We start from the raw sequence: 15,550 nt of genomic DNA, 5'->3' as shown, positions 1-15,550 counted from the left end.
CTAAGGTGAGTAGCTTATACAAACAGATATAAAGAATAGATATTTCATAGTGATTTTATCATTGAAACTCCACCAGTTAGCACGTTGACTTAAATCTATCTAATTTACGCCCCGATTGAGGATTCAAAATTCAATCCAGATACTGAAACTCATAATAGAAATAATTTGAAGCGATCATAGCTTAGTTGCTAAGACTTCGGCCTGTCCGTCGAGGGAACCGAGTAAGATCATCGCCATGCACCTATAACTTTCCAGAACTATGCTAGTTTGAAGCTATTAAACATCCCTTGATTTAAAGGTGAAGGAAAACATCGATGCCTGGGAGTTCTCCAAAATGTATTAATGGTTCTGTGAAATCTACCAATCCGCACTTGGCCGGCGTGGTGGACTAGGTATTCAAAAAGGAGGCCTACGCCTTTTAGTGCGCCGGTAAATAATGCGTTGATCATAGAATATAGGACATACAGAAACATCATCCAGCCATTACTGCATGCTGTGCGCTGGGACAGTGGTAACACCCCGCGTGCATCTCCCTTCACAGCCCCGGAATGTTGCTATCTCACAAAACTTTTCACATTTTATGGCAAACGTTGAGAACATAGAGGTAAAATTACTACTGTCAATTGCTGAATGGTATGAAGTGACCTCTTGTTCGAGAAACAATACTAAAGTGGAGTGGCTTTTGCTGCTTCAATATTAGTCGTGTACACGGTTTCTGTGTGTTCTTAATTCTGTGGGGTTTATATTAATGATGGAATCTAAGATGGAAAGCACTATACTGATAATGACCATAAAATATTTAGTTATTTAATTTAAGCTTAATGTTAGTGCCATCGACTGTCTAAGTCATTATTTCCAAAACCGAATAATTATGGTTACCTTTAAGTCGGAGTTCATTACCAAACATGCCAACATTGAAACAGCGTGGTGGGTCACAGCTCTATATCCCGGTCTCGTATGAGAAACGACGCAGTCCCAATAGTGAGACATAAATAACCTGATGGTAATGGTAAAAAGAAGAACTACTATAATTTTAATAAGTATACATTTTCACAACTTATGCATGTAAATGAAATGGTTTTAAACAAAATGAAACAAACAGCACCATCTATGTCTTAATGAAAAACTACAGCTCTACTAGCTAATACTGCCCTCTATGTCAGTTTACCCAGAGATCTAAATAGACACTAGGTGGCGCTTTTATAAATTATTGTTATTTTATCTATTAAATTATCTTTACAAAAATCCGTTATTGAACACGGTAATGTATATATAATATTATGTTTTTGAACGATTAAACTCATACATAAATTCCGGCTTAGAAACCCCAATGGATTCCGATAGATAACCATTACGCACTACTGTTGTTACGTATTAAACTAATTTTAGTACATTCAACTCAACTTATATCATCCAAATAATATCGCAAATTCAGATACAGCTAATGGTAGCGGTAATGGAATGGTAGCGGTGTTAGCCCAGTGGGTAGGAGCTCGACAGGACTCCGAGTTCGAATCCCAGAACGCACTAACTGATCTAAGTTATGTGCGTTTTAAGTAATTAAAATATCTCTTGAAACGGTGAAGGAAAACATCGTGAGGAAACCTGTATGCCTGAAGAGTTCTCCATAATTCGTTCTCTCAAAGGTGTGTTGAGTCCACCAATCCGCTGGCCAGCATGGTGGACTACGGCCTTAACCCTTTCTCATTGTGGGAGGAGACTCGTGCCATGTAGTGGGCCGGTAATGGGTTGATATGATGAGATACAGCTGTCACTTTATAGAAAAAAGGCAAACAGACTCACCTCAACTCCAGTCACGCCGAGGGCTGTCACCAGGTTTGGAGTCATCCTAAACGGCACCTTCTCCGGCACGCGCAAGGTTTTCCCCTTCTCGAAGCACACATTATAGTCAATATGCACCACCTCACCAGAAGTCAAGTCCACTAACACATTGTCCAAATGTCTATCCCCCAAACCGATAATATAACCGATGATACTCATCACGGCAACGGAATAACTGTAGCGACGCGTCATTTGCCACCACTGTTCGGGGTTCACGCTACTGCACCAAAGCTCTCGGGACAGCAAATCGTTCGGAGTCTCCGCGGAGAGCTCTTGTAAAACTCGTTTTAAGATCGACACCGGCCATTCTTTTCTATTCTCCGTAGATACGCCAGCTTCTTTCAACAACGGATTGAGCTTATTGTAAAAAAGCTCGGAAGGTCTGAGAACGTTAACTGGTTTGTTAGTTTTTGCCGACTGCATGGCTGCTTCACGATTTTGCCAGCGCTTGTATAACGCAAATAGAGGCGTTACGTTGTCCACCCAACTGATTAAACCCGATCGTGGCCCGAGAGGAATGACAGAGTAGTGGCGAGCTCTGTATGTTTGATTATCATTATTTTCAGAATCACGTGCTAACATGGTGTTCGTTATAGATAGCAACTGCATTATTCTTTCATCCAAATGCAAGTCTTCGAGACCTTTGAACAGGTAAGTGTAGGATTTACCGTCGGATCCGTAAAACACCAACTTCTTAGGTCTCGTCTTGGTTGGTAAAATAGCAACGTTGTTTTCTATTGACTTTATCGTGATTCTCACAGTACGTTGGTTTGTGTGTAGGCCCGGCATAGTAATAACTGTGTTCTTCATATCAGCCAACACAGGGCTAATATCGGACATTTTCAAAATGTAAGATGTCCTCTTATTAACCTTTTGCTGTAGCTTAATTTGCAGTTGTTTGAACGGTGCCCATGATTCTTGGGGTTTTTCGGGATTAATTGGATTTTTTAATTTATCAATTACATCGACAATTATACTTTGGAATCTAGCCTGGAATGCTGTTTCGTGTGGTGTTTCGGGTGTAGCCGAAGTTATTTGATTGAGCTGCTCCAAAACAAAGACGACGGGTTCGAATATTATACGATGTTTTTCTTTAATAAGTTTTTCTTTCTCTTCGGGTGTAAGATTTGTGTTATTTTTCACCTTTACGATTTCAGATTCCAACTGAGTTAGTCGTTTGCTGAATTCCGAATGGTGTTGAACAAGCGTGCCTAGACACAATTCATCCCATAGTAAGTTTATTCTTTGTAACTCTTTAACCAATAGCTTAACTTGTAAAATGGTTTTTGGAGCCTGTTTTGCCAATGTTTCCACCATATCTAAGAAACAAGAGTTCAATTCATTGTTTACCACTTTGTCGCTGGTGGTGTCTTCCAATTCCAAATTGTCGTCATCACTGTCGGCGTCGTCGTTGGACAAGAAGGATCTTGGTACGTGTAAGTCTGTTATACTGTTTTGTTCATTTTCCACTGCGCCTACTACTGCGGGAAAAGTGATAAGATGCGGTGTATCTTCTGCCAATCTACATAACAAGTCAGAAACGCATTTTCTGACATATGTTTCCGGGTGATTAAGTCTTGAAAATAGCTGTGGAATGATAACTTTCCATGGTTGAGTAGGGGTATTGGCTAAACCTGATTCGAGGACGGTTTGTAGCTCCATAGCATGTTTAACAATCAACCGGAGAAGTCTGAGGGTCGCAGTGACGACAGCGTTTTCTCCGCTATGATTTATGTAATCAGAAGCACATATCAACTGCAAAAACTTGAAATAAGCATCTGCTGATAATTCGAAATATGAAAATACCCTTTTTTGAGCTTGACGCCAGATGTCAACGAGCAAAGCGAGATGTTCAGGGAAAGCATTGTTCAATGATGGAACTGTACGCAATTGACTTTCAATCATTTCAGATGTGTTAATTTCATTCCAATCAATATCTTCTTCATCACATGTTGCCTTAGTTTTCGATAGTATTTCACACACTGCTTCAAAATCTTGTGGTGAACATCCAATCATAACACTTTCTATCTGGAGCTTATCATTATCTGTGAGTTGCTCCCGAGTTTTAGAGCTGAATTCGACCATTTTACGGCCCCACCTAAAACACCAAGCGGCGAAACTGGCCCAAGCTTTTGCTAGACCAGGGCACTGATTAACTCCAAACTGCAGCAATTTACCAACGGCAGCGTCAGTTAGCGGAATAACGTTTACTGAGATGTTATTATCTACCAAACCAATTTCTGGTAATGCTGCAATCAGTTTCATTAAGTGTGAATCTTTGACTAAAATATTTTCATTTTCATTTTGCACCCATTTTGAGAGAGTCAATAACATTCTCGTACCTTTTTCCCGGAGCTCGTAGCTTTGCTCGCCCAGTGCTATTCTTTGCGAAAACCCTAGAGATATACTTGCACATAGGTTAATAGCTTGCAGTTTTAAATCTTCCCTGGCATAGGTAACTTTACAGAGTTCTGTTAATGCAGTGGCATTGTTTAGTGTCCATATATCTAAATCATACGTAGTGTTGGACAACAGAAGGACATCACTTACTTCTTCTAAGCTGTTGACAGTGAAACATAACTGAAAAGCTGAATTATTTTTAAAGTGTTTCAGAAGCTCTCTCTTACACATTTCTGAGTTGGCATTCTTTCTTGCACTTCTTATTACGTCTAGTCGCAGACATTCACTGTAAAACACATTTTCGTCAGTCATATTGAATTTCGTAAAATACTGATGCCACCATAAAACTCGCGTTAAATTTTTCAATTCGGTTCCATAAATATTTTCCTTCAAGGCTGATGGTTTAAATGGGTTGGGACTAGCCTTTTCATTTTTTAAGATGTTCAACAATCCCTGGTTTGCTAACTGCATTACAGAAATATCTTTCAGAAAGTGGACGGCGTTGGTCCTAGCGAATTCTTCTGCACTATTATTTAATAAATATTCACAGTCATTTAATAGTACTTTATATTTGTCATCATAATCTTTGTTGTATAAGTTTATTGCAGAAAACATCAATGTTGTCTCAATCTTATCAAAAAGACCCTGAAATGAAGAGGTATTTTTTGACATATCTGTGGCTTCAGGATTAAGAATGTTCCAATCTCCTAAGACAGGAATCTCGTTATGTTCATCAAATTGTTTTAGATCTATTAAAGATTCCCAATTGGAGCTATAGCCACATCCCTGTTTGATTTCTTTCCATTGTTCCATATCTTCCCAACTTTGAATATTCTTGTAACTCTCATATATTTGCTCGTTTACAAATTTAAGTCCTTTTGTGTCCGACAGAGGAGTTTTGATGTCATTATCAGTATCATTCTTAGTTTCGTCATACAAAACTTTGTAGAAGTCTGTGGCAATTTCAAAACGTGAATTTGCTTGTTCGGCTGCTCCTTTTAACCATGGTAATTTAAGGGCAAACTTTTGTTTTATCCAAACATATAGGCCACGCAGAACTTCTGGTTCATTGATCTTAATGAGGACTCGGGATACACTCATTGTTATAGCCTCTATATCAATATTAGTGCTTGAGCTTGCAGCGTTTTGCAATATTAGTGATGCATGATATATCGCTGCTCCATAATTTCCGCCATAAACACTGACTGCAAGTGCTGCAGGACGCACTCTATTTAACCATTCTCGACATGTGGGCCAGTTGGTGTGAAAAAATGTCTTAGCGGGTTTTGCAACTGCTGGGAGAACAGTGGCAGTGCCTTCAGCAGCATTGTAAGTGTACTTCTCCAAAAACATCATAAATTCAATAAGCCAACGCGAGCGAACTTGTTCTGCTATAACCACATTCAGTAGTTGTTTGTGTTCTTTAGCAATATATTTTGTTTCAGCAGAAGATATTTCTCTTGCAACTCCCTTTAAGGTTCCTTCTATCTTTGTAAAAGTCTCTTGGGGCTTGCCTAGTACAGTTCGAAGTTTTAATGATACACACGTGTGTGCCAACTCTGAGAGAGCCCAATTAACGCGAACAGATGAGAAATTTGATACACACTGTCTGAAGAAATTTAAATTATTTTCATCTGCATCATAACTCTGTACTGGCCAAGAGGATATGAAAATGTCAAGCAGGAAATCTTTTTCATCAAGATTAATTTGTGTAAGGCAGTTAATTATAGCTTTGAAGTGATGATTAGGTAGCATGGAGAATGATCCTTTCATTAGGTATTCTTTAAATGAATTTAACTTTGTGTCACAGTTTATAATCATATGAGTAAATTTACGGCTGGTAAATATCCTAACAGTTTGCTTATCAAGTTCCTGCTGAACTATATCCCATGGAAGCTCAAATAATACTTCCTTGCACAGATTTGACAAAGCTCTATTTTGGTTATCAATGTGTAAAGTACATAAAACTGCTATAGTTTTGAGGAGGAGCATATTTAATACCATGTTTTTGTTCTTCAGTAGAAAATGGAAGTTTTTGATTACAAGCAAAACTATATCGCTGTCAAAACTATATGCTAGGGTCAGCATATTTGTAAGTAGAACATGGAAACCTTCTGACATATTGACTATAGGCAAGTATTTATCCAATTGACGAAATATATCCGCCACCCAAGTCAAAACAAGGATTAAGCTTTCATTAGGCATTTGGTCGTCCAGCACAATACTAAGTATGTTTAATATGACTGCTAGATGGCCTGATGTAGGACTGGAACTAGATACCTCTCCTAGAGTAAGGTTTGATAACCCAAATAGATCATTTGCTCTCTGTTGAGAGTCCATCACTAGGTCACTTGAGGCTATAAAATGATTATTTTTCTTACAGTGGGAATACAAAAGGTATAGTATTGCATATTGCAGAGCAGGTCTCTCTTTCATCAAAACTTCATCATGCGGACACATCTTTATGGCGAGTAGTTCTAAAATGCTTGGCTGCAATGCCCACATGCCAATAATAGAGTTACTAGCATTTGCCAGCTCAGATAAACTTTGAAGATAGAATATAACATTCTTCTCTGCATCATTTTCGCTAATTGTCTCTGTGTACTGAACTTGTATTATCTGTATATGTGGTAATATAACAGTATATGAATTTTGAATGTCTGTCAAAACATATTTGTATGCCTCTTGCAAAAGGGGAATGTTTTTCAAATTGAGTAAATTACTGTAAATGGACATAACACCAGTCAAAACCTGACCACTCTCAGAGAAGCGTAACGAACGTAACAGAGACTGTGGCCCAATAACTTGTGTTATAAACTCCAGTGTTAAGTTAGATGCAATTTCTTTTATTGCTGTTGATATCAGATTTATTATGCTGAGACATAGCTTTTCATCAGCTTGTAAGTAAGTACTCATTTCAACAGACATCAAAGCAAACAGTGCAGAAAGACAAGAAGTTGATTTCATCTGTAAATATTTTATAAGTAACATTATGCAATCATTGCCTGCAAATATAAGCTCAGACTTAGCATCTTCCTTAAGCGCATCTGTCATAACCTGTAGAACTTTTGATAGTGAGTCCGTCAAGAAAGACCATGAAACTGCTTGAGAAACATTAGGGTTTAGTAATGTCCCTAAACTTTTCACAACAGTGTTGAAAACATTCAAAAAAGATGCAATCTTTTGCATGCATTCTTCATGGGAATTTGCATCCCCATCTTTATCACTTTTATTTGAATCCAACTCATGACAGTAAGCCACCATGTCTTCAACAAATTGATTGAGTAAATTGACTGAAAATCCAACATCTGCTTGCCAGTGGCGGCTTAATTTAAATAATGACTGCAGCGCAAATTCCCTTATTTTATTCGGTTGAGCATTATCAACATGCCAGCCCACCAATATGTCTACAGTGTCAACAAAATGATTAGCAAAATTTTCAGGGTAGGAGTTGGACATCATTATCATAGCATTAATAGCTGCCATGAATACATCAGCTGAGTCTGTGGCTTCAATGATACCTTGAAGCTTCTCCAATGTTGTTTCGGCAAAGTCACCCAAGCTAGGAGTTTGATAGTCAAGCTGAAAAGTCTCAGTGAATGAAAGTACAAGCAAGTGCTTGATTGAAGTGTTGTGCACTGAGTATGTGGATAAAATCCAATCTATGTGTTTCCTGAAATCAGGGCCCATAACAAACCCAATCCTGCCCAAAACCACAGCCGCATTCTCCTTTGTTTCAGGACTAGGGGCATCGTAAAGTACATCCAAAAGTGATTCTACTAAGATATCATAAGATCTTCTGATATAGCGTGCATTTTCTGGCAGCATCACAGCATCCTGTAATTTGCTGCAAATAACTAGTGATTTTTCCACATCCACTTCAGCGCAGAGTCGACGTAAAAGCTTTGATATACGAGGGTCCTCAGGAAGATTGACTACTAAGTCCGACCTATCGTAGAATTTATTGTTTCCTTGCGACCAGCTGTCGCTGTTTGTCGACCCTAGCGGTTCGTGATACTTGTAAGAGTTTTCGTCGCGATCGAACGTCGGTCGTGGCGGGAAACCGCCGCGGCCGCGGGGACCACCCCGGCCACCGCCCCGGGAGTGGCGGAACTCGGTAACACGACCGCGAGACCGGAAACGCGGATCTCGAGGACCTCCGAATGACGAAGACCCCTCATATGAGCCAACATAACCTCTGACCTTATCGTCCGTTGTGTTTTCATGTCCCAAATCATCCCGATCTGAATTTTCAATATTCTCCGGCACCCTTGAACCTTTCACTTTACTATTTGCCGTGGATAGCATCACTAAGGTCTAAAGTCGGAGTATATATTTTAAAACACATTGCCGTAAGTAAAATCGCAAAATAAAGCCAAAATTTTGGACACAACACAAACGCAGAACGCTTCACCAACAGAAAATGACAGTTGACACTTGTGACCACAGAAATCCTACCAACGTCCAATTTAGGCTGACAATAATTTTGGAAGGTGACGCCCGTCATGTTTCGTTTTCTTCCGATAAAATATCAAAGTAACATTTAAAGTAAATGTAAAATATAATAAAGATAATGTCCTCAACTTCATTGATAGGTACCCCACACTTAGTGTATACCACGCTTAAACAGCAGAAAACTATGGCAGAAAACAACTATCGAAAATCGGTATTGAAATAAAATAAATCGAACATTTAAAATAAATATTTTTTTTTTTCAATATAAATTTAAATTTAATTTGAAATACCAAATTAAAATTGCAATATAAATATATAACCTAAAATAAACTATTTAAAACTAAATAAAATTTAAAACGTCTTCGAAACCACCGCAGCGAGGTACAGTTCCTAAGATGCTGGCAGCATTGCTCCTTTGGATGGCCAAACTAATTCGTTGGCCAAGGTAACTGCCCGCTCTAGGATCACCGGTAGACTCCATAACACTTTTCGATAATTCTAAATGAAATTTTGTATTTTTAAGTAGACAGTAGTAACTTAATAATCTGTGGTAAAACTAAACTTATTTCAAATATTTATAGCCTTTGCTGGAACCTAAAGGCGTTCCGTAAAGCAAGTAAAAAAAAAAAAAGGAAAGGACAATAAACATAACCTCAACTGACAATCGTATTGCTAAAATTAAAATAGCTACAAAACTATAAATTACAATAAGCCTTATTAGTTGGACATTGATGTTAAATTTTATTGTGAAAATACCATACTGCTGTTCGATACTATCACTTTATAAAATATGAAATCCACCAAACGAACACATGAGTTCAAAGGTAAACATTATAATAATTTTGTGTTTCAGTGAGCCTACAAATATGATATGATACGATAGTAACAAATTAAGTCAATGTGTTTAAAATTTTTCTAAATGTATACTTTTGTTTTAGCTCTGGAACTAAAATTTAACGATCAGTCTACTTCCCCACATACAATTTATTTTAAAGAACACTCTGTAAGAGATCACGATAGTGACAAACCCTCTGGAAGAACGTTATTTATAATTAACGTACCCCCGTACGCAAATGAAGACGGACTGAAAAATGCATTTTCTGAAGCAGGAGTAATAATTTCTGTAATTTTCAATATGAAACCCATTTCAGTGACTCAATCTATTAAGTTCATGAAAGAAACATGCAAGCCATCTTTTAAAATATGTTACCTGGTATTCAAAAAAGTTTCTGAGCTAAATAAAGCACTTGAGTTAAAAAAGTTGCACCCCTTGAATTCCAATGACCAAGAAGTTAATATAGGTATGAAAAAATGGATACAGGAATATAACAATTCAGTTGAACAGCCTAAACTTTTAAAAGAGAGAATAGAAACATTCATGAAAGAACATGATAAAAAAATAGATTCAGAACAAAAACAGGAAAAGCAATTAGAAAAAGAGGATGACGAAGGATGGGTAACAGTCACTAAGGGAGGAAAGGTCCAAAGCTTTGCCCGCACTGATAAAGTTGAAAGCAAAATCATGGCTAAAGAGGAATCAAAGAAGAAAAGGAAGGAATTGAAAAACTTCTATACCTTTCAAATCAGAGAATCCAAGATGAAGCACATTGTTTCACTTCGACAAAAGTTTGAAGAAGACAAAAAAAAGATTGTACAAATTAAACAAAGTCGTAGATTTAAACCATTTTAATGAAATAATTACTTTGTACATTAAATATTTGCTGCTTACAGATTTATAGAATATCTTAACTTAATAAAATGCTTGTAAGCATTGTATTTACAAAGTTGATGGAAGTTTTTTTTAGTACCTACAGCTTTAACTATGCAATCAGGTTAACATGGGCAGGAAATATTTTTTCCCTGGGGAAAGGATACAATTTTAACTTCTCCCACAGCTTTATGAACTCTCGGAGCATGGGCATACAAGTGGAAATAATACCCAAATAATGTATGTGATTCAATAAACAGGGACTTCTATTGCAACAGGCAATAGATTATGCTTTGGCAAAATTAATTTTTGTCTCCTGCCAATGTAAAGCTGTTTAAGATGTTGCCTCTTGCTTAAATAATATTATTGTTTTAAAAGGCATAAGAAATAAACATGTAATTATAAAAATTAAGTTTTCTTATCGGGCCTAAAACAGCACCAGGTGAGTGATAGTTGTGTTGATCATATCCTTATAATATAAATTTACCTAGAAGAACTTTATTCATCTTTTTTGACTCTGTTTAATGGTGATAGTCAACAAAAAATACAATGTGGGTAAATCGTCTCAGCATGACAGTATGGATATTATAGCTTTAGTTGCAAATTCCATACTTCTGATTTACTTAACCCTAAGACTGAATATTTACAAGGTCACATTTATAACATATTATCTGTTGCCAGTCTTTGTTTGCATGCAAAATTTACCTTACCACTAAGCAAACAAAAGTATTACATACATTTTTCAGGGATATAAAGTGGCTTTTGTGCTATTTGTGTGAGTATAATTTATCTCTGAGCTTAATTTCATCTAAGGGCATTCAAAAGTTCTTGCAGGATTGATTATTACAGACATGTGCTTCACTGCAACCAAGGTTTGCCATATCTCTATAACATTGATAAAGTCTTGTTAGAGAAGAGTACAAATCATAAATTTTTGAATATTGTGAAGTTATTTCAATCCTATTATTCTTTAATAATTATTATTGCATAAGTACTTATGTTGGTTGACCCAAACATTCCAATACAGTCACTTTTTCTAAAACCAATCATTACATAAACTTAGTCACTTTTGTTATAGATCCCTCAATGTCAATTTCACTATTCTCTCCTAATCAGAGAACTTGTCATATACTCTGCTGATGACACTTGATGATAATGCGCAGAAGTCTGTTCTCTGGTAGTGTGTCCAATGCAGCAAGCAGATTGCTAATGTTACCATACACACAACCGTTGGCAAGGGCCACTTGCACTGATTGTCCTATTCTATCTAAGCAATCCTGTGAAAGATTTAAAGATTTAATTAAAAAAAAGTGAATTATTAGGTAATACTGCACTTACTAAAGATAAGTAAATTGCAGTTAGTCAAAAAGTATATTAATTTAATAAGAGGTAACTTATAAGGTTTACTTTGCAAACTCTTTCATTTATTAAGTTAAAGTGTAGGTGGGTTTACCTATTTAGTAGGTTGGTTTTGTATTTTTTTTATTATGTAAAGTTAATAGCCTTCTGCCATAAAGTAATACATATATAACTACCTATATATTATTTTAATAATAATAAGAGATGTACCTGTAGTTTAGTATCATTTTGCAACTTAATACCACACTTCAACAATTGATGTGCATAATTTTGCACTAATGGTGTTAAAGCAGCTAAATGTTGAGCATTGACAGCAGTAGGAGGGCCGTGCGTTCGTCTACCTGCACGCAAACTGTTAAGAACTCCTAGATGTAGCTTGACATACAACTCTGCCTCTGTGAGAGACCAGCTCGTTACTGATTTGATGATTGGGAACTTTTCATCCTCTAGTTTAATCCTCTTTATAGGCAGTTCTTCCAATTCTGTACCTGTAATATTAAATCAGAGAATTATTTTTGTGGGATTTAGTATATGCTATCCTTAAATGTTCCCAAAGGTAACCTGCACCTGCCAATTGGACTCAATGTGTGCAATAGATGAATTTCTTAAGCCTTCATTATTAAAGATAAGATAGATGCTGGCATTCGTAAAGGTGCAGTTTTAAAAGAGTCACTTCTTCAGATGGAGTAAGCACATTTAGAAGGTGTAACTTGAAATAAATTATTTGTAAATGAATATTATCCAAAATTCGCCGTAAGCAGATAGATAGATGATGGAAAGTGGAAACTATCGCCAATACATAGACCAACACTTCGCAGGGCATGCAAGGAACACATCATACCATGTATGTGTAAAATTACTGGTAACCAACCCTTCAGATAAAAACAATTAATTACCTATCCAAAGCTCTCTATGTGACATAGCTCTAATTCACATAGAGGTCTCATTCTACCAAGTTGATGCAAATTTTTTTATTGCTTACAAAAACTTAGTAACAATGTTTTTTTACCTTCGTCAATATAAAGTGGAGCCAGTGCACACCAGTGTATAAGGCCAGCCAGTGGTGTGACAGCCCCCATAGGTATTGATCCATTGGGTAGAGAGGCTGGATTTAACTGTGCTGACATACACAGTGTGGGGTTTGAGTACACCTAGAAATGCAAATAATAAAATTATAAATGTATTTTTAAAGAAGTTTTTGCCATATAGATATACAATTTTAATTTTTAATTCTTAGAATTTGCATGATTCCTATAGTTTATTAATACTTGAAATTAGGTCAAATTAGGGTTTACTTTATTCCTTTTAAATTTTCCTTCCCTTACAATTCTATGAAAGTCATAAATTTCAGAACTAATACAATTTTCCTTAAGTGTTGTAAAGTATATAGTATATAGTATAGGTAGGTATTTCTTTTTTGCTTTAGATTCTTTACACAGGTATTGTTATAAAACTAGCTGCTTACCCATGAAGTTATAATTTCCAGCAAGTTCTTAGGTGGCATCTTCTTAACCCCTTGTATGTCGTGCATATACAACTCTGTTACAGCTGTTATAAAGTTTGACACAAACTGAGGCGCTGTCTTTGCTAAGACCTTGAGAGCAGTCTGATTAGATGTGTTTAGGTAAAAGTGATCTCTTATGACATTTTCAACTAATTGCAAAGATTGAGGTGATGAGGAACCCATCTGTTGGAGCCATACACCTACAGCTAATAACACCTGTAACATCAAATTCAGAAAAATAATTAAGTTAATAATGTTGCTCATGATAGAAAATTGTATTTTTTAAACTTTGCCCACTTTGATATAATAATATATCAAAGTGGGCAAAGATAAATTGGCATATTTTTGTATGTTGCTCAACTATTCTAATATTTCATTTACCTGTTGCAGATTTCTTTCCTCATCTGTTGTAGTTGATGAAAAATTTTAAACAAATAATATGATGAAGTTCAAGACAGGTAATTAATTGTATGGATTTTTAATCAACTACAAGTTCTGAGGAGGCAGTAGTGGATTCAAGCTTTAAGAGGGATTTTTGTCAAATACAAACATGCAACTTATATTCTCCGTAAAACTAAGAAGGCAAGCCATCACATCAAAGAGGATTTAGTTCTAAATTAGGGACAGATGTCTGGATAGATCTTGAGAACATGATGCGCATATTATAGTCACAAGGGGTGGCCAATGTGCAAACTAATTATTACTTCACTGTTCTTGGAAAAAAGATTGTGCTTAAACAAAGAATACTTAAAAGAAACAAGAATTGTAGTGACTGCATTACTAACTTACAGGTGTACTAGAAGCTGAAACAGCCATGCTGGCCAAAATACTCAATATTTTCAACTTTCTTTGGCTCTCCATACTTCCAAACAGAGATAAGAAAATCGTATTCTTGGTGGTATCATTGTTACAAGCAGAGATGTAGTGACAGATAACATCTATTAGCTGTAGCTCCTGCAGGGGGTTCAAACCACGTCGGTTCCCGCGTCTATCGGTCTCGCAGAAAACGAACTCCGATATTATATCCATGGCTATGTCGAGCTGTTTGTTGGTAGGCGCTGCTCGTCCAACCAATAATTGTTCTAAAATGAACGTAAAAACTGAGTTAAACAGAAAAAAACTAATGATAAAATTGAAAGCCAGCCTGGTATAATCACCTATCTTGGTAAGAGCTTCTTTGGCACAAACCGGGAAATCATACTTTCTCAAAGCATGTTTTAGATCGGAAAAAGACATTTTGGTTTGGAAATTGTCCAAATAGCAGGAATTTTTTAAACAAACTTTAATTCTTGAAAACAATAATACACAGACTCATTTTCTATTTTCTATGACAATGACTTTGACAATTAAACTCGTTACAGCATAGACCCGTACTCAAAATATCAAAGGAAGTTCAATAAACTGCTTTTTTTTATTCAGCTTTCACACAGTCTTGTTCTGTTTTGTTCCGTAATAAGAGTTGTACAACTAACCACTAACTCTGAACTCATAACTCAAGCTGACCACTGCCATTAATTGACAAATGCTGTGCACGTATAAATATAATAATAATAATAATAATTGGCCAATACTCAGAATGGATGAAAGACCGGGTCTCGTGGTACAAAGGAGCTCCTCATCATTGGTACTGCTATTTGCCAGCAGGTTCGGCGAAACAGAAATAACCTCACGGCTGCTTGGATTGACTACAAGAAGGCTAATGATTCGGTGCCTCATTGGTGGCTTGGTTGTATAAGTTCGATGCACCGTTCGTCACCCAGGAGCTGTTCAGAACTCTGTATCGACTGAACCGATAGGAATTAGGCGGGGTATTTCCCAGGGTCACAGTTTGAGTCCTTTATGGTTTTGCCTAGCCCTTAATCCTCTCAGTATCTTACTGATGGACTCGGGACTAGGATTTCGCCTTTGCAGGGGTGGTGAGCTCATTACTCACTTACTCTATATGGATCACCTCAAGCTGTTTGCATCAAAACGATCCGACCTTATGGCATTGTTAAAGATTACTCAGAGCTTTAGCAGTGACATAGGGATGGAATTTGGTGTAGCAAAGTGAGCGGTAATTAATGTAGAGCGAGGTAATGTTGTGAGCTCTGAGTATGGTTATTTCAGAAACTATTATTCTCAAATCACTTCGTGAAGGGGAGACCTATAAATATCTTGGAATGTCAGAAACACTTGGTATTGAGGTAGGGCACATGAAACAGGTAGTGCAGGAACGCTTCTTTAGCCGCCTGAAAAAAGTAATGAAGAGTCTTTTATCAGGTGGTAATAAAGCACGTGCC

The 15,550-nt window shown here is 36.8% G+C and overlaps 3 protein-coding genes across 3 annotated transcripts in view; 1 reads left to right on the top strand and 2 right to left on the bottom strand.

Moving 5' to 3' along the window:
* Positions 1-8,646, bottom strand: part of LOC120630685 (serine/threonine-protein kinase SMG1) — a 172,335-nt gene extending 163,689 nt beyond the window's left edge. The window contains exon 1 of the mRNA XM_039899959.1: positions 1,804-8,646. Within this exon, the coding sequence (XP_039755893.1) occupies positions 1,804-8,550 (6,747 nt within the window). The 5' untranslated portion in view covers positions 8,551-8,646. The remainder of the gene's footprint in view (positions 1-1,803) is intronic.
* A 644-nt stretch (positions 8,647-9,290) lies between these two features.
* LOC120630401 (ribosomal RNA-processing protein 7 homolog A) lies at positions 9,291-10,481 on the top strand. Its single transcript, XM_039899626.1, has 2 exons — positions 9,291-9,521; positions 9,636-10,481. The coding sequence occupies exons 1-2, from the start codon at positions 9,488-9,490 to the stop codon at positions 10,385-10,387; spliced, it is 786 nt and encodes a 261-aa protein (XP_039755560.1). The 5' UTR covers positions 9,291-9,487; the 3' UTR covers positions 10,388-10,481.
* Positions 10,369-14,583, bottom strand: LOC120630400 (uncharacterized protein C7orf26 homolog). Its single transcript, XM_039899625.1, has 6 exons — positions 14,426-14,583; positions 14,058-14,350; positions 13,230-13,484; positions 12,774-12,915; positions 11,975-12,252; positions 10,369-11,682 (listed from the first exon to the last, which is right to left on the bottom strand). The coding sequence occupies exons 1-6, from the start codon at positions 14,502-14,504 to the stop codon at positions 11,530-11,532; spliced, it is 1,200 nt and encodes a 399-aa protein (XP_039755559.1). The 5' UTR covers positions 14,505-14,583; the 3' UTR covers positions 10,369-11,529.
* Positions 14,584-15,550: the final 967 nt, after the last annotated feature.

This window comes from Pararge aegeria, chromosome 16 (genome assembly GCF_905163445.1).
Source record: "Pararge aegeria chromosome 16, ilParAegt1.1, whole genome shotgun sequence".
Classification (NCBI taxonomy): domain Eukaryota; kingdom Metazoa; phylum Arthropoda; class Insecta; order Lepidoptera; family Nymphalidae; genus Pararge; species Pararge aegeria.
Note: the sequence above shows the minus strand (reverse complement) of the source record. Positions and strands in the feature narration are given on the sequence as shown.